Here is a 24,113-nt window from a genome sequence, read left to right as displayed (position 1 = left end):
TGAGAGGTGTTCCATTGACTGTCGGAGCACTATCCCAGTTTCTAATGTGACCGGTTCCGCAGAGAGTGGAAATCTTCAGCTGTCCCCCACGCACCGACTTACGAGTAATGGAACATTTGTCGCCGCAAACACTGCACATAAGCAGTAACGGGAGCAAACAACTCTCATATACAAACTAAGGTCTGTCAGGATATTCAGGATTGCTGTTCCTGAAAGGAAATTACGATGCAAAACATTGAATTTGGTTTACATGTTAACTTAACAATTACTACGAAAAAAAGTTGAAAATAGTTGCATTTCTTACAAGCAAAGTATAGGAAATTCACAGACATTTACAATAGACACATGTATACATGTTTGCAAATAAAAAAAAATGCTTATTGCCATGGCACTCATCAAAACATTTATACACTGACAAGATTTATTAACTAATGCATAGAACTTCAGTTTTCTTTTCTATAAAAGAAGATTAACATCATCAAAACATTTTAATATATCTGTAAGTTGTAGTAAACTGACATGTTTCTATCATAATTCCAATTTAACTTTGATGATAAATGTTATATAGTAAAATGCATCATGTTTCAAACATAATTCCAGTTTAAATTTGATGATACATCTTATATAGTGAGATTTTCCAAGAGAGTATGTTAGCTATTGACAACACACATATATAATTATGTACAGATAAAGGTAGCAAATAGTCTGCATGGCGTTTCTAAAAATATTAGTATAATTGCACAAAGTAGATTGAGTAAAAAGCATTCATGAACATGCCATTTCTACAAGCAAGTTCATTTTAAATACATACCAAACCTCCTCTTCTTCCTCCTCATCATCTGACATCAATTCCTCCTCAGAGTCATAATCAGGCTCCCAATCAGGATCCTTCTCTGAACTGTCGAAGTCATCATCATGGATATCATCCTCCGTGTCTTCCTCCTCAAAGAGTCCCTCGACCTCAGCCTCAGAATCAAATAAAGCCGGTTCAGTAGCCGAGTCCACCATGTTGGCGATAGCCTGCACGTTTTTGTTTTTCCGGTCTGGTTTTATGTTAAAACCCTTATTTTCAGTCGGTCGAAACACTACCGTCTGTAATTAAAACATTAGTTTTTGCTACAGTGTTTGCATACTTTTTTGTTATTAATAATTGATTGAAATTGGTGGCTTGCATATCTGCATGATTTAAACTAAAAGGGTAAATATATACACAATTCAAACATATGTTGAGTAAAAATATGATCAAAATGATGTAACATGCCAAGTTGCCAACTGACAGAAATCAAATTGCTTCTTCCTTTAATGAAGTTAACAAGGGACAAAATTGTCACAAAACCAGGTTTTCATTGTGAAAAAAAAATCTGATAAAGGGAGAAAACTCAAGCTGAACTTTTGAAATGAACAAACAAAATTAACCCCCTTTGCAAGTTTGTTTAAAAAAAAAAATCTATTTTTAGTCGTGGCGACCTTGACATTGGAGATATTGACGTGATTCTTTCGTGCGACACACCGTCCCATGATGGTGAACAAACGTACCAAATGATTTTAAAATCTCACAATGAATGACATAGTTATGGCCAGGACAAGCTCATTTATGGCCATTTTTGACCTTTGAACTCAAAGTGTGACCTTGACCTTGGAGATATCGACGTAATTATTTCGCGCGACACACCGTCCAATGATGGTGAACAAATGTGCCAAATGATTTTAAAATCTGACAATGAACGACATAGTTATGGCCCGGACAAGCTTGTTCCGCCCGCCCGCCAGCCAGCCCGCATTAGCCAATCTAATAACCAGTTTTTTCCTTTGGAAAACCTGGTTAAAAATGTGCGCTTAACATCCCTGAGCATTTAATAAATACAAACATCTGTTCAAAATAATAATTAACTTTTTCACTAGACACTGTGAATTGTGATTGGAAATTTTGGAACAAAATATTGTTTGCATTTATTATTTAGTGTCCTCACCTCTGTAGTCTGAGTAGCTTTTGAACAATGACTGGGTGTCAACAAATCAGGTTCGTCAAGGCTTGCAGGAGTCTCCGCGACTGGTGATTCTGCAGACAACTCACTCTCTGCCAACTTCAGTACCTCATCCACCTGACAAATAATGACATGATATAATAAATCAGAGTTTCATACATGTGTTGCTGTACCTTTGATATTGTTCATTTTAGTAGATTTTATATCTAATTATAACTGGCAACAATATGTGTGTTCTAAAAACACTGTATTATGTGAATTGAGAATAAGACATCAAACAGGGAATGGACATCATTTTGGTGATTTTCTCAAACAAAAATATTCATTTCATGTATTATAAATGAATGTAACAATAATAATTTGAAAATATAACATTTATTCAGTCTTCATGCCAATTATAAGCCAGACATCCCGGGTCTGGTAAGATGTTTTTTGGGCTTCTAAAAATTAATAATTTATATAGTCAGGCTATTGGATTTTTCTCCTGTTTCTAATATAGAACAATGATTTTGGCTAAATATATTACCCTGAAGACTGAAATTGAACTGTTATTTAAATTATCATGGCACTACCAGTAGCCTAAATAGCCATAAATACTAAGTACTAGAATCAGTTGCTGTTCAATTTATGAAAACACAAAAAAATCAAGATGCATTTTATGATTCACACTACATGAAGAATAATTGGTATATAAATAATATAACACCTGTCGGCTACTAATTCGAATTTATTTTTTATTCTTTTAACAGTTAAATGGCACACTATTTCTAACTTATCATCTCTTTTTCTAAACCAGCATTAATACATTATTGGAAGTCTGAATGGATTTACTAAAAAGCCCTTGCGTTTTCACATTTTAAACAATAAAAAGATAAGCAACACATTATTAATTGAATTTTTGGTAAATAGGTAGAAAATATGGCTTGTCAGCAACTGCTTTACATTAGAACTTGAGCTAAATTAACCGTGGTGGAAACCAGTAAGAGGTCACGGTGGTGTACTGGATGCGGTGTCCGCCTAGCGATCGGGAGTTCCTGGGTTCGCTCCCTACTCAGGGAGCTTTCTCATTATCTCCTCCATAGACACCAAGTACTGGTTCTTCCCAGGAAATGGACTCAACAGTGTCCACTGCTTGAAATGCTAATTGTGTAGGGTGCTGGAGGTTTCGGTAAATGACAAGTTCGGTAAATTGATTTATATAGTAAATGCCGTGGAGGTTTCGGTAAATTGGTTTTATAGAGGTGGTATACCTACAACGAGGTGTTAATGACACCTAGTATTGGCTTACAATAACATTAGGGGCATTTATTTGCAAACTGTGGATTAATTTTGAGTTGAGTAATTAATGCTATGCCTACGGTAAAGAATTAAGGGAAATGAATGAGCTACCTCTGAAAAACGAATTCTGTTAGGAAATTGTAGTTAAATTTACGATTAAAATAACGCAATACTCTTGTTTTTTTTTATAATTGGTGCTTTTATTTAAATAACATAATAGTAATAATAAATAATGATTTATGGCGGAATCAATGTAAGCTCTTCAATTAAGTTTAATGCTATTTAAAAAAGTTTATTGTAAAATATGATTTAAAAAATGATTTCATGTTGAATTTTATAATACATGTTTTCTGGTTGAGAAAAACACAAGAAAAAAAACAATATATAAAATCTAATACGTGTACGTAATTAATAAAAAAGTAATATAATGATACGCGTTATATTTTATAATTATGTTAAGTGCGCGTGCCATTGAACGTTGAGTTAAGCGAAGAGATACACATAATTGAAAACTGATAAAAATGACATCTAACACAACGCCAGCAGAATGAATACACTGTGTTATAGCAAGCTGCTGTGATGATCATTATCTTATCAACTTATATCTTATACACAGGCACCTGGCTACTGTACTGGAACAATGGGTTTTACGGCCAAAATAACTGATATCATTTTTTGCCTGAACAAATCCGTTGAATAAAAAATAATAACTGATTGACTTTGTAATCCGTTTTATTTACCATATATTATAAATAAGCAACAAGTAAAACATGGATACAATATATATATTTGAATATTTCATGTCATTTAAAAAAAAATGAGGGAGTAATCACATATTAATAAGATACATTTATGACCCAGTACAATATTAATACGACACATTATTATCATTCAGATTTTCCGCATGCTGATTTAATTGGTCGCGTTGGTCGTTCGTACTGTTGAGTTAGATCGAATGACACATCTGGTATGGTAGTGTTACCCCCGTGTCTTATGTCCTCTTGCGCAAGATTTCTGACTGGCGAGACCGGGTCTCAATTGGTGGTGGTGGTTCGTCGCCCTCTGCTGTGGTATTCAGAGGAGGGTTCCTGCAACCATTACAGAACCACTCTATCTGTAACTCACCACTGCGAAGTTGCATGTACTGCTGATGGGTAATTTGCGAAAATAAATAAAGCAAAGTTATAACATAATATGATTTTATATTTACAACCATTATCTGTTAATTAACGTAAATTTCTAGATGGCATTTATCCTCGGCTGGCACTGCCGCGATTCCAGCATCCTGATTGGCAACAACTTCCGGCGCCCACGCGAACGAATCGTAAATTTTTACGCACTCTCTCCCCATGTTGGCAAGTAGGACACCAACCTTTCTTTTTCCAGGCTTGTCGTCCAGACCTAGCGCGTCCAAATGAATTATGAAGTCCCGTTTGTAGTCTTCCCAACTTGATGCACTTTCTGACGGGTTAAATTCCGGTAATGGCCTGATTCCCTTCGAAGCCATTTCGCTGTTGTATAAAATGAACCTTTAACAACAGATTTGCAACGTACGATTGTCATGCAATCGCCTGATTGCGCCGATTTTTAATAGATTTCTGACACCATTTAATAACTCTGAACTCGTCGGTGGGTCACTCACAACTGGCTTTATTCATAGATTCACATATATATATAAATCTCAATACAAGTAACTCATGACTGCATGCTTTAACAAGACAATACGAGTTGTGTCCCTTACATTACAATACATGACACAGGCGACTACAAAAGAAATGCAAATTCACATTTTTAATGTATCTCTGTTATCACAAAGAAAATACTAAGACTTACCGGTGTGTCTAATGTGACTCCATCTTCCACATGCATCACATGCAATAGCGTGCGAACGAGAAGTGACCTCAATATTGCAGAAAATATATGGATGTTCAGCCATGATTGTATGATACAGTAAAAGAAATCACCTGCATATATACACACTTTAACACTTGAGCAACAACACTTACCTTAATTACTCGATAACCCGTGAAAACCTTCTCTTCATCCTCTCTTTGATTTCTTATTTGAAAAGGACCATGATAATTTTATAATTACCAAATTACATAATAATGTAATTTTTACCACAAATAAACATCCTTTGACGTCACCACCAGTATTTTTTGTAAACATGATTATAGAAGGAAAACGCTTGTTTATTTCACAGTTTGAAAGTTACTGGTCGTGTATGTAAAAACTCGGCCACCAGTGTTAAAGCTTGTTCACGATCTAAACATACATACCTACATTATTTTAAGAATCATACCTTATGTGCTGACCTGATTGTAGGAAAAAGAAGCGAGAAATTTATTTACATAAGAAACAAACATATTTGATCTTAGTATTTTAAACCACCGAAAATTTCTCATTATATAAACATGAGGTAGTTTGCCAACATAATGAATATGTTGCCCAGCTCTTGCCACGTGGAGGCCACCTCTTGTAAGAGTCGCATTATTATATTTTTTTATCTGATACGCTTTAATTAAGGTTTTAATCAACTAATTGTTTAAAAACATATATAAAATACAAAACGATCATGACCTAAAGATAAACTTTTAATATATAATTTACCTCCCTTGATTAGAATATTAATGGGTTGCAAGCCTGGATAATTAATATTAACACTTTGCAAACATCTCTAAATTGATAAAATCAACTCCGTACATTTAAACAGATAATTTAATTAGTGCCAAACAACTCAATTAATTTCAATTTACCGAAACCTCCACGGCATTTACTATATAAATCAATTTACCGAACTTGTCATTTACCGAAACCTCCATAACCCATTGTGTAGACTAGCAGTATATATAGATAGATACATTTTTGTATTAAGATCGAAATGTGTCGATTTCAAACTGATGCCTGCCTAAACACTTACAATAAATAATTAGATCTTGCCGTACTGCCAAAGTTAGTTTGGTTACTAGCTGCCAACTATTCTAACTACATACAATGATTTTTAATTCAAAAGTATTTTTTACATTGTCAGTGTTTGAGCTTTTTGAAATAACATAGAACTTGTGGTATTAAGATGCATATCTGATCATTGACCTTATTAATTTAGTTCTTACCGTTTTGCGATTTCTCTTGGCAAAAGCACCATAGGTGTCACGTTTCCGTTTTGGGGCTCCTAACTCGTCGGGCTTTAGGGCTTTCGGCTGTAATGCCTTCAAGTTGTCCGTGTCAGGGAACAAAGTTGGCACTGCATCAGGATGCAGCGACAGTCTCATCCCAAAGCCCGCACTCGCCATCACACTCGGGGTGTGGACAAAGCACTTATCCTCAAAATGTTTTATGCAGAGTTTTGCATATTTGCTTGGCGTAAAGTCCACCACCTTTCCGTCGATAATCCTTCGTGAATTCACGGCTAGAATCCATTTCCGCTTAATACTTTCGTCCTTTGGGAAGCCGAAGAATCCTTTCTTTTCCGTTTGCTTTTCAGGACGAGCATTGCAGCCAAACGCTGCACATTGCACCATCTTATAAATCAGTAAATCCTCAATGTCATGTAAAAGTTCGACTGGTAATAAACACAAAAGAGATTATAAATTAAGTATATGCAAGTGAATGATCAACACAGTCCTGTAATCCTTGAAGTTTTGAGGGAAATTTGCATGCTTCAGTGCATACTGTACATAACATGGGAATATTCGTCATGCGCAGTGGTGCACACGGGTGCTGGACGTTTCGTGCCACTACCAGTTCGTGCCACTGATATTTGTGTAGGAGGGCATTGGACGTTTCGTCCCACTGATATATAAGCGGATAGGTGTGAATAATACCGTATAGGTGTGAATCATAACGGGTAACTTTCGCACCTTTGATTGTAACATCTATTCAATGTTAAATCAACTTTGTTTTATTTCAAGATTATTTATTCAGTTTAAAAGTATTCTGCGATTTCAAGATTTATTAGCATAGGTGCGTTTACGCACCTTTGCTTATGGTATATACCACATTTCGAAAATCCACATCCATCGGTTGCCCTTTATGAAGCCTTACCTGATCAAAAATCAGACGAAATATCTATTTGATTTAGTATATGGTCATTCTTACAAATTTTTTTTGGAAACGTTTTTCTAACGTTTTCTTCCAAGAATATTGCTGACACCGTTTTTAGTGAATTTTTCTAAGACCGTTTTATGTCAAAAAATCTTCTTATAACCTAAAACAAATTTCGTTCGTAAAACAATTCTATCTGCACTATAAATCTCAATCTCCTACGCAGTGGCCTCCCTTATACTAGAAGTTACTGACCGGGCGAAGCAAGGGAAGTAACTGCTGTGAGGAGTTTCTATAAAAATCTGCATTCAGAAATCTGTATTCAGAACTCAATCTGTTGTGCACGTCTGCATCTAACGCTTACCACAAGTTTTACGACAAATTCCTGACGCAGACGAATAGGGTAGCGTCTATTTTCATTTGTGAAAAGAATTGACCTTATCGCGATGACGTCACAAAAGGGGCAGTCACTTAGCGACGGTGAAAACAATGCCCTAGATACGGTCGATTAACTACGCTGATTGAGCACCTCTGCTGATATTTCGTCATTTGCATTCCTATTGGGAAGTCGATAGGTAATTAAATGTCCTGTAATTGGTGTTTAAAATGTCTTTTGACTATTATGAAGGGTTTGATTGCACTTCGAAAGCCCGATATGATCAGAAAATAAAACTAATTGGACTTAATGAATGTCCGTACAAATTGCAAGCTGGATGTTGGAAAAATGACCCGACCAAGTGGCCGATGATCGAGTACGGCGACATTCATCATTAACTTTCTCACTGAGACACCGGGTAAATTCGTTTATTCTGTAATAATGGGAGTACCCTTATAGATGTTGATGTAATGAGTATTGTCGTTCTTTTCAGGGTTCATTCATCTTCGAACATTATAATTATATTTCTACTATGTCAATTTATCATGCTAATGTGAAGCTGTAAAATACGTAGGGACATCTGGTACATGACTTACTGAAAGCCTTAGTTGTGTTCATTGTAATGAGTACGAGTGACAAATATTAAAATTAACACACATATATCTGTATAAATATTTGTTTTTCAAACATTATTTTCCCCCGTTGCTGTCAAACGTAATTTCTTTTTTATGATGTCGATCGTTTATTGTCGTAACATTAAATCTAAATACGGAATGACGTCTTTTTAATAAACTGAAACACGCTAAATACGGTACTTGTTTTTTTACGTAAATTTTATAATTATTAAATACTTTAATAAATTAATCGGGCTAGTATCTTTACGGTGTAAATTTCTGATAATCTAAATTGGACATGACTTTATATTTGACCATATGTCACATATCTAATTCAAGCAACTGTTAAGTACATCGGCGTTAATTATTCATCCAATTGACTGCTTAATACTACCAGAAAGAGGATACATGGTGGCATCTATCGTGTTAAATGACACTGTCTGGACCACCCAGTGTGGTTTATGACACCTTTTTGTCAGTTAAGTTTAGACAATATTTGATCAAAACGAGAAAATCGGATTATGCAAAACAAAGGGGCAATTAAACACCAGAATACAAAAGATTACACGATTTTAAGACTGATGCAAACAATCAAATGAAAAATATTGCATTTAATTTAATTACATGTTTATTAAAGGTGTCAACGTGTTTTATAAAGCAACTGTATATTCAATTATTTCGGCATTAAAAATTTGGCTTAAATGATTGCTCAGTATGACAAGAGATGACATGGAGGTATCATAAATTGTGTTTAATGACCACATGTGGTTTATGCAGAGCCCCAAGTATAGGTCCCCAGCTGGCTTTATGACACCGTGTTTTCTTTGTCTGGACAGTATCCGATAATAACGAGATAATCGGTTTGAGATGAAGGAAGGGGCATCCAAATACCTATCATGCGGAAACAAAAAGTGTCGAAATTGGTGTGAATTAAATAAAAACAATAACATTGATCATGATAATTTATTTAATACGTAACAAGGTAATAAGGTAACAAATATAGAGGTTCAAATCAGCTACTATATGTTGCATATATTTAAAATTTATTGGTTGTTTGTTTTCATCGCTATTTGTGTTCGTTCATTAAATTTATTATGAAAGAATTTCTATTTCTGGGTATTTTTATTCTAAAAAATGGTCGCGAAGATGTGCCTAAACTTAAGAAAATTGAGAGCAGTGTTAAATATTTCAATGCAAATAAAATGGCGACAGCGCTTTTGTTTTCACCGTCGTCAAGGGGCATGTAACTCTAACTGACGCAAGTGCCCGGATGTTGCGATAAGGTCAATAGAGAAAAGGTTATATTACACTAATTCCGATTCCCATAGGGTCCCATTATAAAACTGACAACTTTCACAGCATTTTTCTTGCCTTTCCGACGTATCAATTTTTCCGAACCTGGTATCATTTTAAAGATGGATCTGTCATCTTCCAATAATTGCAATCAAAAACATACCGTCTCGCAACTTCTAAGAAAGGAAATCGCTGTCGAATGAACCCACCGTAGAAAAACGTGTTTCGGAATCCTAATTTCGACAAAAGCCCCACACAATAGAAAACACACCCTCAAAAGTTCATCTTTTAAGTTAGCTTCCAATCCAAGGCATCAAAGTACTCCAGACACATACAGGATATTACAAATAACCACAAAAGACATGTCTCACATTGTTAAATGGCTTATATTCAAGAAGAGAAAAGGAACTCTTTAGAAATAGGCACTACTTTCGAATGGACCACAGAGGGATACACAATGATTTAGTGTAATGTAACCTTTAAGGGAACTCAACTTTGTCCTATCTTTTTCAAACTTTCTCCACATGAGATTTCAACTATTTCCACAATGAATATGCAATTTCAGTGCATTCGGATGGGGGTAAAGGCCTTAAAATGGCCATTTAAAGCGGTGACTAAATTGGCCGCAGTCAAGTCGGAATGCATGATTTTTAGTCTAAGTGACGACAGCTGATTTTGCGTCTCCAATTATTGTTACGCGTAACTTTCATGGCAAAAACTGGTATCATTGCATGCGAAATTCACCAATATATCAGCAAAAGGCCCAAATAAATGTATTGATTGTGAATCAGTGTACTTTTCTTGATGAAATAGGAGACTTTTTTAAATTTTAAGCACTTTTTTCAATAAAAAACTCACTGACAGCATATAAAATCATGTTTTTTAAGAAAATTATTATTAAAAGCTTCACTTACAATCTAAACATACACATTGCAATTACAAAAATTAATGCTATTATGATGAGAGGCATAATTTTCAGCTTTCAAGCCGATACAAGCCGGCTACCCAAAATTAACACTTAAAAAGGCGCAAATCGCTCCTTCAACAGCTTACGACACAAAGTGACACTTAATGCGCATCCAGATAGTCTCTCTCATATAAATAAGTCCTGTTAGCGACATTTTATTAAGTATTCTCTTTAAAATCCAGTGTTGAAAGCGTAAGTTTTGCAAAAATGTCCACAGTCACCATGCAAAAGAGCATGTTTGCTAAGGAATTCCTATGCGAGTGGCCACACTAATGTCGTGGCAGGAAAGTCATTTGGGTGTGATTCCTCTGTAGTTCAGTGAACATTCATTCCACTACCTGGGGATGACTATCAGGATCAATTTTCCCAGCTTGGTGTAGTGTTGACCTTTCAGGATGTTGATGGATCGTCCACAAGCGCTGCACCACTGCGGCCTCTGTTCAGGACACAGAGTCGGATTGAGGTGTACACAAACCCGCAGTCAGGCAAGGATCATCCAGACCTTTAATAAAATAAAATGTTTAGGCCCCTGAAACTGGCAATTATGTTCAACACTGAGATAAGGAAACACATAGAGGAGACATCATGCCATGGCTTTCTCATTATTGACACGGCAAACTCGAGCAGCCGGGGACTTGGCTCTAAACAAAAACAGGTATGCTCCATCAATGTGAGCAAGATGGCATGTCAGAGTTAAAAAGGGCAAACACACATACAAAAGAGATATGTAGGAAATTAGAAATTAAATGCCAGAAGTAATTTTAAGTATTGTTTTTCTGTCTGCAAGGGTTGCTGTGGAAAATAGTGCTTAACGCATAGTTTGGCCTGTAGGGGTTCTGCTAGCAAGAACAAATCGAAGTCATATCTGCCCGCGAACTGTAAGCTTGAGGTAACCATATCTGATGAAGTACTGCTTTGAGAATGCATTCTTATTGTACTTGAACCAGATCGCATTGACAGCACAAGGCTTCAGACCCCCCAAAAGTGTGAGGCTTTCAATATTGCTTACCTGATAACAGACCACATTGCCCGAGACAGTGACTTTCTCCCGGAACTGCACAGGCTGCATCCACAGCACAACCCTTAAGCTCAATCATGGTCTGGCTGACTCTAAAATAGTGAAATCTGAATTTACAGATGCTCATTTGTCTAAAGGTTATGAGTTTATTGCCTATCTTATTAAAAGCAAACACAATGACATGCCTAAAAAGACATGTGCATTTCTGAAAAGACATACAGCTGCCCGATACTTGACTAGGAAAAGGCGCTATGGTCTTCACTCTGAAATTCATTACTCTAAGGGCTTAACAGAACAAAAGCCAGATCTTACAGCTAATTGGCCCCACCTACAGCTAAATATGCTTTATAGGTTGAAAATAAAGTTATTTGTCTGAAGAACTAGTGCTATTAACTCATCAGCTATGTTGCTCCACTGGCCGCAATTCTGTAAACATAGTGTATATATGGAAATACCTAGTCTACCACCTGCACCGCACCACTACGTCCACTGTAAAAATACACAGCTAAGTTAGTACTTTAACGAACAAACTGAAATTCATGTGTTAATTAAACAATCAGTATGATGACTCACATTGAAATCATGTCCAGTGCACCAGTCAGAGCAAGACAGCTAGCGGATTGTTGACCATCTACGGCTCAAGGACAAACGGTCAGGCCTACAAACAAAGAGAAAAATATCATAAATGGGTTGCATGCATGTAATTTTGCATATTTTTCATCTTGCTCTCCACCTGAAACTTCAATCTATGGACATAATAATATTTACATTTAAGATTTGTTGGAAATGTTACCCTTACTTGTCCATACCAGGTCCCCCACCCATCCGGAACAGTCCAAAACCACCTAAAACATCCATTTGGACCAAAATATTGACACCTCTTATCTATTTTAGCACCCAAATCATCAAAACATTCATTAAAATTCATTTTCTACTTGTCTCGCTTGCAGACGAATCCATGTGACCTTGACATTGCAGTAAATGTGCTTTTTAAAGGTTATATTACACTAATTCCGATTCCCATAGGGTCCCATTATAAAACTGACAACTTTCACAGCATTTTTCTTGCCTTTCCGACGTATCAATTTTTCCGAACCTGGTATCATTTTAAAGATGGATCTGTCATCTTCCAATAATTGCAATCAAAAACATACCGTCTCGCAACTTCTAAGAAAGTAAATCGCTGTCGAATGAACCCACCGTAGAAAAACGTGTTTCGGAATCCTAATTTCGACAAAAGCCCCACACAATAGAAAACACACCCTCAAAAGTTCATCTTTTAAGTTAGCTTCCAATCCAAGGCATCAAAGTACTCCAGACACATACAGGATATTACAAATAACCACAAAAGACATGTCTCACATTGTTAAATGGCTTATATTCAAGAAGAGAAAAGGAACTCTTTAGAAATAGGCACTACTTTCGAATGGACCACAGAGGGATACACAATGATTTAGTGTAATGTAACCAAAAGAATCGATACAGATCTGTCCGTGCTTAAATTTTGAAAGGCTTGGGTAATTATTTTTCATAAGCGTTTCAAACACTGATGTAAATGGAAAGATTATCTATTTAAATAGTCGGTAATTGTTTGAAATTATTGATTTGAGAAATTCGCGGATGGCGATATCGAACTACATTATACCACGTGACGCCATTCTTCCCTGTATCTTGCACCTAAGCTTTTAACGCCATCGGCGCTCTCGTTTTTAATTACATGAACAAAAATGTTTAAGAGTCAATTTACATGCTTCTTATAATACATTAACAATATTTAGATTGAAAACATAAATATATTCAAACATTTTCAATAAATTTACATTACCGGTATATTCATTGCAAGAAACGAAACAAGATTTCCTATACTTTTTTATATTATACTTTAACAATATCAAAAGGGAATGCATACATACATTTTAACAATATCTAGATTGATTACATAAATATATTAAAACATTTTCAATAAATTAACATTATATTCATTACACAGTTTGAATCATCATTAAAGCGGTGAGTTGTTTACTAATTAGTCCGAGTCGGTAATTCATTGTTTGCTAATTACTTAAAGGCACTTACCGCTAATTGATAGTTTGTGAGTCGAAAGTAAAGCATAAGCTTTTCCTACAAGTAAAAGACCAACTTCATTTTATTAGGTCTTTATTGAATAAAATGTATTATTGCTCATTTGTGTTATATTATTATTTATGTATATAGTGCATACACATGAAGCATAAAAAATAACAGCACTTCATGTTTTATTTTTTTTTTAAACATAATGAACTATGCACAAATTTTTTTTTTTTTACATACACATACCCGGTACACATGATGCATAAAAAATAACAACACTTTATGTTGTATATTTATTGAACATAACGAACTATGTACACATATTTGTATACTAACAATAAATCATTTTATTTTTGTTATTTATAATTATAATTGTTAACATTGTTGTAATTTTCTACATTAATGTACACCCCAATATCATTCACACCTAAACGGCATTATTCACACCTATCCGCCTATATATTATCAGTGGGACGAAACGTCTACCCCTTTTCCACACAAATATCAGTGGCACGAACTGGTAGTGGCACGAAACGTCCATAAACCGCTGCACACACGTCATCGGGGAAAAATAGCGGCGGAAATTGCCGAACGCGTTACGGATATTCCCGATCATCAAAATCATCGTTTTTTAGCTCTAACTTTTTTTTTTTACTTTGTTGTTATAATATGGTATTACTTTATAAAATATGAACAGTTAGTCTGATTTCTTCTGTTGACCTTTAAACATTGTTACATCATCTTTATATTTTCAAGTTTTAAACGTAATGGAATTCGGGTAGCACGCTCTCTCTATACGCGACACTGGAATGTTATGCGGTAATAAGACCAGACAGTTGCGATGCAATACGGGATAAATTTATTTTCACCGATAGTTTTAAAACATTAATTGATTCAACCAATTGTAAAATGTTCATACTTGGTTCAACTTAGATTGACAAAATTAATTGTTTAAATAGGAATATTTTTTTAAGTCTTCGCAAGTTGATAACATCAGATCATTGTGTTAGCCCTGGTCGCTTCATGATCTTGCAATTGTACAAAGGATACCCAACTTTTTGCACGAACAAATGTTTCTTAAATCATAAAATTCGTTTAAAAAAGGTTACGTATATTAAACCATATCGGCAAATTAAGAAATACATCGATTGCTTTCAAATGATATTTTGCTGCGTAATGCAGTTTATAGACTCGTTCTTAACCCCATCAGCGCTAAATAAAGTAAGTGAGAAATAAATAAATTGCCAAATAAGTCTATCTTTTCGAGACTGTAAAATCATTCTAGTTTTAATTTGCTTGTATTTAAAAACAAATATAATTCGGATAATGGTATGCGATATTAAAGTGATATTATGGGAATCTAACAGTTTATAGGTGTCTATCGCAACCGCTGCTTATTTTTGGTGTTTTCACTTCATATACACTTATATTTGGTAATGCAGCATCAATATATTAAAAAACAATATCCCGGAAAAAGAAAAATAATGCATTTGAATATCAACCGTACTTTCGTTTGACAACTGATGTGAACCTAAATTTAGTTACAGTTCAGATTCGTTCATACGACACAAAGACATTATTTTGTTTAAAGGATCATTTCGGCTTAGAAGACTGGGTGAGTCACGTAAAATATCGAATATAAAATATATTTTTTAATAAACAACTGGCAGCAAGATGAGTTGTAGATAGTAGATCAGTAACCACATTTTAACTAACTTTTTTGACCTGTTAATTCTTTTCAGCTCAATTCAACAGTATATAAATATTACATGGCTGACAGGGTGACAGTAAATTTGTCAACTTGAGGAAATACTGTCAACCAAGGCGAAGCCGAGGTTGACAGCATTTTTCCGAAAGTTGACAAATTTACTGTCACCCTGTCAGACATGTAATATTTATTTTATTATACCGAACAAACTATTCCAACATGAACAATTTATATGAACCAAGAACAAATTTAATATTCATTAATTGTATTTAAATTCAGCAATGAACAACCATTAATATGTTGAGTGGGTCAGATTTTCGGGCCGAGCAAAATAAACTTCGCTTTATTCGGAACCGACCTAGAAGTCGATTTATCCCATCAATTTTCTTAGTCTTCAATTATTTGTTTAAAAATATATTACCGAACCAGCTTTCCGTATTTGATTTTCATCACTTGATATGCAATTTATTACGTACTCGTGTGACGTCATTTCGGCGACGAAACATTTTGGGACAACAATATGGACGTGTTGGTTTTTTAACAGTAAAATATTTGTTTAAAGTAACATTACTATTCAAAATCAACGAAAATTTCTTACAATTGTTCGTAAAATTAACTTAACCAATAAAAAATCAGTGTTCCTTAAGTCAATTGCCGAAATTTCAACGTCAGATGTGGTCTGGTAAAATAGATGTTTGTAGATACAAAATGCTCGTTTTTATTATTGTTTTGCATATCTATTCATACGACACATGAACACTGAAATGGTGTTCGTGTGTCGTATGAATAGATATATTCGCGGGAATTAATTGTGGCCACAAATAAATAAAAACGAGCATTGTGTATCTACAAAAATCTATGTAATCATACCACATCTAGCGTTGAAATTTTGACTATTGCTATAAGGAACACTGATTGTTTAGGTGTTAACTTTATTTTACGAAATATTTAACGAAATTTTCGTTGATTTTGAGCGTTATAGAGACTTTAAAGAATCGAACGAATCCAAAACGTATTTCGGATTGCGTGTTTGTCATGCATAACACCTTAAGAACAGACACTGGAAGTGTATATCGTTGTAACTAAGCATTGGATTAAAGTTACGATTGAGGTAAGCGTGTCTACTAATTTGATTTTTTATGAATCCTGTCAAAGCTTAAATAATGGCAATAATTACAGCACAGATTCAGCTGCAATCGATATTTTAATTATCCAAACACAACGGTCATGCAAAACTGCGTACTGCGCATGCGCGAATGGGACAGTATAATTTTGCGAACATTCCGCACGTGATTGCTAAGGCAGCGGGATACAGTATTTTTTGGACAGTAATTTTTTTCCCGCTGGTGGCACGTGATTGCCAAGGTAGCGGGCGACAGTATTTTTTGGACAGTAAATTTTTTCCCGCTGTGTCTTACAGTATTTCTTTGTCACGATGGCCTATGGGAGTTTAGCATTGTGAATTAAAGTGAGATATAATAATGAAAAATGCCAATACTACCACTTTCATATATAAGTAATAAACAAAAAGTAATTTTTTAGCATAAAACTAGGGATGCAAGAGGTTACAAAAATCATTAACCGGTTAACCTTTTTCCGTAACCGGTTATTAACCGGTTAACCGAAATGCCTTAAGTAGTTAAAATGATATAGAGTACGTAAAAATATCACACCGCTCGAACCGCTCTGTAGAAACAAAAGCAATTTGAAATTTGAAATCGCTTGCGTTGATAACATGCCAGTTTCGTAATAAAATGTACTATACACATTATTTTCATAAGTTTGTTAATGTATGCTATTTCTTTTCCTGCGTAAATGCATAGGAGTACACATTTAAAGAACTACACAATGTTCATTTTTACGTGTTATTAACTAAGTTTTGGTGGGGCCGCTTATATTACGTTCGCGTCGTATCGCTCACAAAAATGGCGTGTTCCTTTGTGCATTCTGTTATAATTTTTGAAACTCAAATTGGCTTAATATAGAAATGTATTTTTCCTTTCAATGCGACGTAAAGTGGGTTATGTGTGTTCAACGAATCCGCATCTCTTCTTATTCGATAATTGCATATTTTGTTGTTTGCATTTTATCGTTTGTAGCCGAAGTTGTATCGTTTGATTTTCATTATACAATATAAAAAAATGTGCGTAAAATAAAGGACACAAATGCAAATTAAATTTGAACGAAATGTAAGTTGAACATTTAATATAATCAGTACATTTATTTAATAGCGAAGTAACTAAGTATTATGATCTCAAATACTGATAGTTACGTATGTTTGTTAACGTACTCTAGCGCGCATATTTTACGCAATTACACAAATACTAAATTTAACGGGTTTATTTTTAAAATATTTTTAATTGATGTTTAATTATTTAATTAGTTAATAATTTGCTTTCTTAAATAAAACTTGCATCGGACGGTAATGGTCGAATCGTTGGACGTACATTATCATAATGATATTAATTTTTGATAAACTAAAACGACGTTAACTCGTAAAGATTGTAACTACGAATGCAATTCTTTATAAAATTGTTACTTATAAACACGGTGTATTTGCGAGCAATCAGTGTTGGATATTGGTTAACAACACATTAAAATAAGCCGTTAAATGTCTCAACTGTTTTTTATCGCGAGTTCAATAAACGTGTCAATTACGTCTTCGCTAATAGTTCCCCCTCACCGCAGTTCCACTGGGGGCTGACGAGGTATAAGCGTTCCCTTACATCCCTCCTTTGCCTGTATAGCAAACAAACAAAAACTCTGTTTTTTGGTACTAGCCGCAGGGACTCGCATACCGGCTGTCCATTTATTATTATACTTAACATAATAACCATCATCAAAACGTCAAACATACATCACATAATACAATCTTTCTAACAGTCATCATACAGTGACATTCTATGTAAATTTAGTTCAATACATATATCAATTATTCAATTTCATATATAATTTCCATAATATGAAATATTAACACATTATTTAAAAAAAAATATAACATGTAAACCGTGCGAGTTCCCAAAGCTGAATGACGAAAACTGACCACGTTTTAACCATGCACGAACACCTCGTGCTTCTAGAGCGCCTCTAGCGGCAAATTCATACTGAAGGGAAAGTAATTTTCGACTCATCCAATAAATTTCAGAAAATTATATTTCCCTTACATCCCTCCTTTGCCTATATAGCAAACAAACAAAAACTCTGTTTTTTGGTACTAGCCGCAGGGACTCGCATACCGGCTGAATTAAAAGAACGGGCTACTAAACGTAACATAATTGTCAACAAATAAATATTATAACAATTGTTCTTAATATTTACATAATTATAACAATTACAAACCTAAACACTTAGACACCCTTAGCCTGTCATCTATCGAATCCTTAACGTAACCATCCTTCGCGGACTCACTGGACCATCGTCCGTGACGCTTAAACAAACGGTCAGGAATACCCATGTTAGCTGCCGCTGTGGCTCCACCCGATCTCTATGAATGTAAACCATAACATTTTATATCACTTACAAAAGGTTTGATAGCATCAATGAAAAGTTTTCTTAAATTGCTGTATGATAAATGTTTATCACATTGCCTTAGTTTAAAACCTTCTTTTGTTTTTGACAGTTGAGAGAAGACAAAACATTCTGAATCACTTGGTATCTTAGCCCACACAAAATATCTTTCAAGATTAACTACTGGGCATAAAACAGTACCAGTTCTAGCTAAAGGCACCCATGCTCCATCCCGATACTTGTCGGTCTTGGATGACTGAATAAAAATACTCATATACATTGGGTAAATAATAATATCACATCTCTTTAAATTCAACAACCCACTACTTCTTAAAAATGCAGCATAGGAAAGTAACAGTGCACAAATTGTCCTTTGATTAAACACATTATTTTCTTTATACAAACAGTGAAAAACTTGTTCAAGTACAGATACAGAAATTGGTTCTTTTCTATTCGAATGTTTGCTTAGTCTCCTCTTAGCAGCCTCTAACACATTTTTAACTAAATTAGAATCGGTTGGTGATTGTAAGTCCAACAAGTCATGATACCACGTTATACTATAAAAAGCATTCACAATAGGACTTGGTGACTGAGCAGTTTGAATTAAAGATGTCATATATAAAGCCACATGAAACGCCTTGGCGGGAAAAGTATCCTCACTGGTTAAGTTATTACTCAAAGCCCAATCACACCACCTTTTAAACCCCCTTCTGTATGCCTCTGATGTGTTCATAGCTCTTGATTCTTTGAGTAACTCTGGCAGCAAGGACACTCCCCCCACCAAGACGTCAGGCAGCGCGTTTATGTCATCTGCATGTCTCTGAAAAAACAGATGTAAACACACAAATGTATGTTAATAAAAAGTTCAAAACAAACTAATACATCCCAATGTATATTAATAACCCGACAGCCGATACCGGCTTAAACGCACATTCCCCCACCTGGTGTGTAACAAGCCACTGTGGCTTCTATTAAGACAAGCGCCTTAACCGCTGAACCATAAGCGCATTCTCATTCACGAGTAAAATTAACAACATATTTAAACACACAAATTCGTGTTTATAAAAACTTTAACATTAACACACTCATTAAAACAACAACAACAGACAAATGCATTAATTTATAATACAACCACGACAACCGATACTGGCACGTCGCACCGTGCTTAAACGCACGTTCCCACACCTGGTGTGTAACAAGCCACTGTGGCTTCAATTAAGACAAGCGCCTTAACCGCTGAACCATCAGCGCATACTCATTCACGAGTAAAATTAACAACATATTTAAACACACAAATTCGTGTTTATAAAAACTTTAACATTAACACACTCATTAAAACAACAACAACAGACAAATGCATTAATTTATAATACAACCACGACAACCGATACTGGCACGTCGCACCGTGCTTAAACGCACGTTCCCACACCTGGTGTGTAACAAGCCACTGTGGCTTCAATTAAGACAAGCGCCTTAACCGCTGAACCATCAGCGCATACTCATTCACGAGTAAAATTAACAACATATTTAAACACACAAATTCGTGTTTATAAAAACTTTAACATTAACACACTCATTAAAACAACAACAACAGACAAATGCATTGATTTATAATACAACCACGACAACCGATACCGGCACGTCGCACCGTGCTTAAACGCACGTTCCCACACCTGGTGTGTAACAAGCCACTGTGGCTTCAATTAAGACAAGCGCCTTAACCGCTGAACCATCAGCGCATACTCATTCACGAGTAAAATTAACAACATATGTAAACCGACAACTTCGTGTTAATAAAAAAATCAACATAAACACACACATTTAAAAAACAGACAAATACATTCCAATTTCTATTACAACCACTACAACCGATACCGACACCTTGTATCGTGCTTACACTCACGTTCCCACACCTTGTGTGTTACAGGTCACTGTAAAATGGCAAGCGCCATAACCGCTGTACACCTCAGCGCATACTCATTAACCATGCACGAAAACCTCGTGCTCCCGAAAACCTCGTGCTCCCTCTTTTGAGTTTAGGGCAAAAACAGAATTAGTTATATAGGGAAACACCTTATTCATGATATGGTAAATTACACATGACGAGTAGAGCCTTTAAAACTCAACGAAAAAAGCAATCATTCTGAACCGCAGGTTTTCTGTACCAAATATTCCTAAACCATTTCTGCATGGTTTATATGAATCTTTATTTGTAGGCAAAAAGATAAAATCTTTAACAAATGCACTAAAGTCGCCAGAATTATCACATATAAGTGGCCAAAAACTAGCCGATTTCCATTCTGGCACAACCAAAACGCCTTTCGCTTTACAATACGCCATTTTACTCAAAACTCTGGGAATTAGAGTAACAGGAGGAACGTACAACCCAAAAATCATACTCCAGTCAAATGTAAATGCATCGATACCTGCAGATTTAGGGCACCAAAATCTACTAAAGAATGTTAAAACTCTAGCATTATGTTCTGACGCAAAAACATCTACATCTAAATGGCCCCATTTACTTTGCAACATTTCAAATACATTTAAACCAATTCCCCAGTCATCCGTCTCTACAATCTTAGATAAATAATCTGCCAAACCGTTTTCTTCTCTCGGAATCCATTCAACTTCTAAATGAATTGAATTTTTTTGCTGTTAATTGGAATATTTTGATAGCTAAATCTTGTAGATCCTTTTTCATAGAACCTTTTTTAATAACACTACAAACTCCCTGATTGTCTGTAAACCATTTAACGCGGTGACTTGCAAGCACATCAATTAATGACTTTAAAAGTCTATAAACTCCACAAAGTTCCCGCCTAGTAGAAGACATTTTAGTCTCCTCTGACGACCATGACCCATGCGCCACACCATTCACCGTCCCTACCTCATATCCGGCATAAGACACAGCAGATGCATCACTGTATACTACTTTTGAACACGCGCCAGTAGCAACAAGCAATCTTTTGTTAAGCAAAATGAGCGTTTCTCTCCAAAATGCCAATTGCTCTACACTATCGATTGACAACTTAACGTACGCATTCCACGTGCACTCTTTCGCAACATCGATACTCAAATATCTAGTCATTATTTGAGCTACAGGGCCAATTACAATACTCATAGAAATAATTTGACCAATAAAACTAGCTACCTTTCTTACTGGCAAATATACAGAGCCCAATAAACTATTGATGGTATTCATAGCCTTGCTAATTCTTCTTTCAGGGATTCTTATTGAAAACTCTCTCATATTAATATTAACACCCAGCCACTCCATTTCCTGTACTGGTTCCCAGATACATTTATCTACATTAGGGATAAACCCAGAGAGAAGCAAATCTTGCTTTATATCAGACGCAAGCTTTTTCGTCTCCTCATAATTATCATGTGTACCAAAACCATCATCCAAGAACATAATAACTCGTTTACCTTCGCCCCTCCACTTTGCTGTATGTGGCATTGTAAGCTTAGTGAAAAAATAAGGTGCTACACCCAACCCGAATGCAAGAACCTTGAACCTAAAGTAACTAAATACACCATGATCATCTTCAAACGAAAACCCAAGGTAAGTTGTATGTTCAGGATATATATCCACAAAATGGTAAGCAGAATGTATATCAAACTTTATCATAAATCCCCCTTCTTTAACAAACATCAAACCTAATCTCAAATCCTCATATTTAACCGATTGTTTCCATACGTGTTTATTTACCCATCTCAGATCCAAAATGAGACGCTTTTTACCATTACTTTGAATGGATACAGAAAGTGGATTAACAACACGAGGAGTGGCATCTGTTTTTTCTACCAAATCCCGATCTAACAAATCTGTAATTGCTTTCCTTACAAACTCCCTATTATCACGTGCTGATTTATTGTTTTTAAGCAATACGCTTTCGGGTAAAGAATAAAATGGAATCTTATAACCGTGTTCTATAGAATCAATAATAAATTGATTGGCGCCAATGTTTTTCCAAAATTGGATATGTTCTTTCAATCTATTTTTAACAATAATGTCTTTCTGACCTTGCTCGTAAATAAAATAATCATTAGTAAATCTGTCATTTTGTTCATGAATGTAATACTCATCTTTAAATACAGCACTTTCGGTCACGGGTGGGCTCGCCTCAGTGGCATCAGTACTTCCTGGCCTGAGCGCTCGCTTGCTGCCCTCTGGTGGTGGGGCACGTCCGCCGGATGTGACCGACCTGTCCACACGCGAAGCATGGCCCGAGCTGGGGACCCCATCCAGAGTAGCCACGAAAAGAACCAATCGACGGTGGTGTGGGCCTCTGTGGTAACGGGTACGGCGCCGGACGTGTTCCTGCCTGTCCCTCAAGCAACTGACGGAGTGCGTCCGAGTGTCCATACAGGACGGCTGACTTTTTCTTTAACTTCGCCTGCTTAACCTTCTTTTTCTTTAGAGCTTTAGAATCCGCCCTATTGATTCTCGACTCGTCATCTGAGTCACTCGCGAGGGGGTTCTGTTCATACTGTTTGAAAGTTTCCCACCCGCCTTCTGACGTTTCCGCTATCCTTATGTGTTTATTTCTCGTGTGAATTTTCTTGGCAACCTCCGATAAAACTTCCTTTGCGTAGTCGCTTTTCTGGTTTTCAATTGCCCACATGCATTGCTTGATTCCTTCATGGACATCACAATTGAAATCATATTGCTTTTTGTTTCCTTCATATTTCCATTTAATGTCATTATGGTCTTGTTTAGACGACACTGGTAAACTAACTTGCTGTTTCAAAGAAGTTATATCAACTTGCTGTTTCTTTAATTCAAACAGAATTTTCTTTAAATTGTTATTTATGTCTTCCGAACACGTGGCTCGCTCCATGTCGTCCATTGTGTAAACCCCAGCCGAAAAATAACATGTATACCGTGCGAGTTCACTAAGCTGAATGACGAAAACTGACCACGTTTTAACCATGCACGAAAACCTCGTGCTTCTAGAGCGCCTCTAGCGGCAAATTCATACTGAAGGGAAAGTAATTTTCGACTCATTCAATAAATTTCAAACATCGAAAATTATATTAGTCCGTTTCGCTACGAAGTCGGGTATTTGTTTTACTACGAAAACATTGTGTACTTACACATGACATCGAAGAACGGATTAGTGGAAATTTGTGTTTAAAACAGGTAAGATTATGCTTTTGTAATAACAAAACTCTGAATTTAAGCACAATGACATTTCATAGGTCTGTTACATCAAATTATGACTCAACATGTGTCTGGTTTATGCGTTA

At 35.6% G+C, this 24,113-nt stretch overlaps 3 protein-coding genes and 1 long non-coding RNA gene across 4 annotated transcripts; all 4 read right to left on the bottom strand.

Moving 5' to 3' along the window:
• Nucleotides 1–125: 125 nt before the first annotated feature.
• On the bottom strand, nucleotides 126–1,040 carry LOC127870218 (acidic leucine-rich nuclear phosphoprotein 32 family member A-like). The gene is made up of 2 exons (XM_052412867.1): nucleotides 812–1,040; nucleotides 126–209 (listed from the first exon to the last, which is right to left on the bottom strand). The coding sequence occupies exons 1-2, from the start codon at nucleotides 1,006–1,008 to the stop codon at nucleotides 176–178; spliced, it is 231 nt and encodes a 76-aa protein (XP_052268827.1). The 5' UTR covers nucleotides 1,009–1,040; the 3' UTR covers nucleotides 126–175.
• Nucleotides 1,041–1,282: 242 nt separating this feature from the next.
• On the bottom strand, nucleotides 1,283–6,784 carry LOC127869906 (THAP domain-containing protein 1-like). The gene is made up of 3 exons (XM_052412565.1): nucleotides 6,377–6,784; nucleotides 1,971–2,102; nucleotides 1,283–1,297 (listed from the first exon to the last, which is right to left on the bottom strand). Exons 1-3 carry the CDS (start codon nucleotides 6,782–6,784, stop codon nucleotides 1,283–1,285), a joined length of 555 nt encoding a protein of 184 aa, XP_052268525.1.
• Nucleotides 6,785–10,451: 3,667 nt separating this feature from the next.
• LOC127870359 (uncharacterized) lies at nucleotides 10,452–12,265 on the bottom strand. The gene is made up of 3 exons (XR_008044775.1): nucleotides 12,149–12,265; nucleotides 11,567–11,667; nucleotides 10,452–11,059 (listed from the first exon to the last, which is right to left on the bottom strand). It is a non-coding gene; the product is annotated as an uncharacterized LOC127870359 (long non-coding RNA).
• Nucleotides 12,266–18,117: 5,852 nt separating this feature from the next.
• LOC127868088 (uncharacterized) lies at nucleotides 18,118–23,773 on the bottom strand. Its single transcript, XM_052409683.1, has 2 exons — nucleotides 22,950–23,773; nucleotides 18,118–19,694 (listed from the first exon to the last, which is right to left on the bottom strand). The coding sequence occupies exon 1, from the start codon at nucleotides 23,711–23,713 to the stop codon at nucleotides 22,997–22,999; it is 717 nt and encodes a 238-aa protein (XP_052265643.1). The 5' UTR covers nucleotides 23,714–23,773; the 3' UTR covers nucleotides 18,118–19,694; nucleotides 22,950–22,996.
• Between the last annotated feature and the right edge of the window lie 340 nt (nucleotides 23,774–24,113).

Source organism: Dreissena polymorpha, chromosome 2 (genome assembly GCF_020536995.1).
Source record: "Dreissena polymorpha isolate Duluth1 chromosome 2, UMN_Dpol_1.0, whole genome shotgun sequence".
NCBI classification, from domain to species: domain Eukaryota; kingdom Metazoa; phylum Mollusca; class Bivalvia; order Myida; family Dreissenidae; genus Dreissena; species Dreissena polymorpha.
Note: the sequence above shows the minus strand (reverse complement) of the source record. Positions and strands in the feature narration are given on the sequence as shown.